Source organism: Etheostoma spectabile, chromosome 3 (assembly GCF_008692095.1).
Source record: "Etheostoma spectabile isolate EspeVRDwgs_2016 chromosome 3, UIUC_Espe_1.0, whole genome shotgun sequence".
In the NCBI taxonomy this organism is placed as follows: domain Eukaryota; kingdom Metazoa; phylum Chordata; class Actinopteri; order Perciformes; family Percidae; genus Etheostoma; species Etheostoma spectabile.
This window is the reverse complement of record NC_045735.1, coordinates 14,201,565-14,204,164: the sequence shown is the minus strand read 5'-3', so window position 1 is coordinate 14,204,164 and position 2,600 is coordinate 14,201,565. Positions and strand designations below refer to the sequence as shown.

The window sequence follows — 2,600 nt, the reverse complement described above, 5'->3', positions numbered from 1 at the left end:
AATACTGTCGGGAATGTGGATCTAAACACAAATGGAGTAACCATACAGGAGCTGCTTGCATGTTTAAACCGTAGAAAACAATAAAAGCTTATATATCCTTAACAAAAAAGTTCAGGAACCCTGCAGGAAATTCCATGCAGGATTACGGTAAGAAAGAAAGAATTCTGAATCCCACAGGATTATGGCCAAAATATCCCGTAGATTTTCCTATAGGACTCCAGTCATTGAATTCGTGCAGGCCACAGTCCTTCACAATTTTCGTGCAGGAAATATAATGCAGGATTTCAGCAAGGAATGTATATGTACATGTATGCATTTATGTACATGTATATCTATAATATTCATAAATGTGTGCTGGAAAATAGAGTTTGGGTGGCCAGTCAGTGTTTTTCACAAACTGTGCTATTGACCTGCAATTCCAGGGTCAACAGGTAGGCCATTTTTGACAATAAAAAATTTACCAGCTTGTGAGCCTGTTCTTGAACTTTCTCTACAGATCTGCTTCCAAAGTGTGTGCTATTCATCTCGCTAGCTAGCTGTTGGCAGGTTTATCTTTCCTCAAGCTCTAACGGTAAGCTCTAGCCTAACGTTCCCATAAGTAGCTACAGGAAGAATTGTGTTTGAAAACAGCTGTAGGCCTATTTAACGTTAATTGGATGGATTTCACACGATATCTTGTTCCCATTAACAAAATAGGCTTAGCAAATTTAGCATAAACTGGATTAGGTTAGGTTCACAAAATGTCGATTAAAGTAAACCATGCAGTTAGTCTTGCTTTAAGTTGTATTCACATTCCCTTGTTTCACGGTAACTGGTTATAACTAGAACTGTGTTCTATTGCAAAAATGTTAATCACTTTTTTGATTAATCAGTTAATTAGCAGCGTTTAAGCTAAAACAAAATATCGCTCCATAGACCTTTTGGTGGAACTCAAAACAAAACCGCCATGACCAACAATGTGACGCAGTTTTCTGCTGTTGTGTGTTTTTTAAATAGGTTATTCAGGCCTACGTCATTTAAAATAGTCATAACAGGCTAATGTATCGCAAGTTTTAATACCGATAGGCCCTAGCAGCTTAGCGTTTTAAAGCAGGATGTCTGAAATCGTTAGCGAAAGTGTTAACTAGCAAAAGAAAACAACAATTAAATTCCTTAAAAATCACCTTGCTTTATTTCTAATCTAAAGACGATAAAAGAAACACAATGTCTAAAAGGCAGAGGCTGAGAGCTTTACGAGGAGCACCTAAAGGCAGCACAGGGAGGCGTTTCCATCGTAGCCGTGCCTGAGTCGCCTGCCTGCCTACACAGCTCAGCCTGACTTCGCCTCCCCCCCTCCACCTCCTCTTCCTCTAATTTCTCGCCGCATCTCCTCCACCACCTGCGACGCAACGATGGAGAGCCGCTGCAAATGATTATAAGCTCACGGAAGACCACAATTGATAGAGAGAAAGAGAAAGACACACAAAGGGGAAGCCAGATAACGTTAAAGAGGGAGATAGACGAGCGGAACCAGAAACATATGGCTTGTCTGAAGAGCGGCTGTTTCTGAGGACTGCTGAACCCGGGCTGAAACTTATTCAACCACCGTGATCAACTAAAAGGCACATTTGATTCATCCATCTCGTTGTCTGACACTTCCTTGCCTTATTATTGTGTGCTGTCACCTGTGAGGCTGTGCTTCATCTGTTTGATTATAGTTTGTGCGGGGTATATTGCGGTTGTTTCACCTCCCCGAACGCGCACACATATACACGCACACCGATAATCACAAGACGCGGCGCAGCCTACAAAAGCTTCTTGCAAAGAGGAAATTTAATTAGACAAGTTATTTCCACAGAATAGTAGGTCAAGCGTGGCTGGCTATCTGCTTCCCTTCATTTCCCCTGCTCATCGTGTCTCCTCTGGGCCCAACAGGAGTCTCGTAGACCCCTCTCTTCTCCCACCTCCCCCACCCTGCGGTAACAAGCCATGTCTGGACAGACTGTGACCATCCCGGACGACCGGGCGTTCGCCAGCTTCAAGGTGGAGTGTCTGTGCGAGGAAGGCTGGAGTATGAGCCACAATAAGGGGGGCATCACGGTGTGGACCCAGGGTCTGGAGGAGGGGAAGCCCATCCACAAAATGAAGGTGAGACTGTTAACCTCCGCAAGTATGAAACAGAAGATAGGGGAATCCCCTAGAATGTTAAAATACAACAAAGCATAGGCTACATTTGATATGTAGCCTATACTCACTTTCTATGGGAGGGGAAAAGAAGACTGATGTATAATCCAATTGGCAGGGAGGTGCTTTTTCTAAATTCCCATATGATTGAAACTGCTGACATGCTTTAACTGCTGCTTTTTGCTGCATGCTAGTTGCAGAGGCTTCTCCAACCCACTAACAGCATATCGCTTTTCAAACAAACGTATTTAGATGACACAGCATTGACACAGCATACTATATGTTGTCCCTTTTGTAAGCACACAAACAGTTTGTTGTGTTAAAAGTCCCAGTATGATGCTAAGTGTGGAGCTGTATAGCCTGCAGTGTGTAACTTTTATTTCTACATCCTTTGTTCGATTTACTTCTCTTTTTAAGTGTGAACAGTGGTAGGGTTG

General features: G+C 42.9%; 1 protein-coding gene across 3 annotated transcripts in view; it reads left to right on the top strand.

Moving 5' to 3' along the window:
- The first annotated feature begins 406 nt into the window (after positions 1–406).
- The window catches only part of stard10 (StAR related lipid transfer domain containing 10), a 21,830-nt gene continuing 19,636 nt past the window's right edge, over positions 407–2,600 (top strand). Inside the window, exons 1-2 of one of the 3 annotated variants that reach the window (XM_032510049.1) lie at positions 407–431; positions 1,915–2,127. In XM_032510049.1, the coding sequence (XP_032365940.1) occupies positions 1,969–2,127 (159 nt within the window). In that variant the 5' untranslated portion in view covers positions 407–431; positions 1,915–1,968. Of the gene's footprint in view, positions 432–456; positions 572–1,315; positions 1,602–1,914; positions 2,128–2,600 lie in introns of those variants that run through there. The other 2 variants (XM_032510047.1, XM_032510048.1) reach the window with 2 other exon arrangements.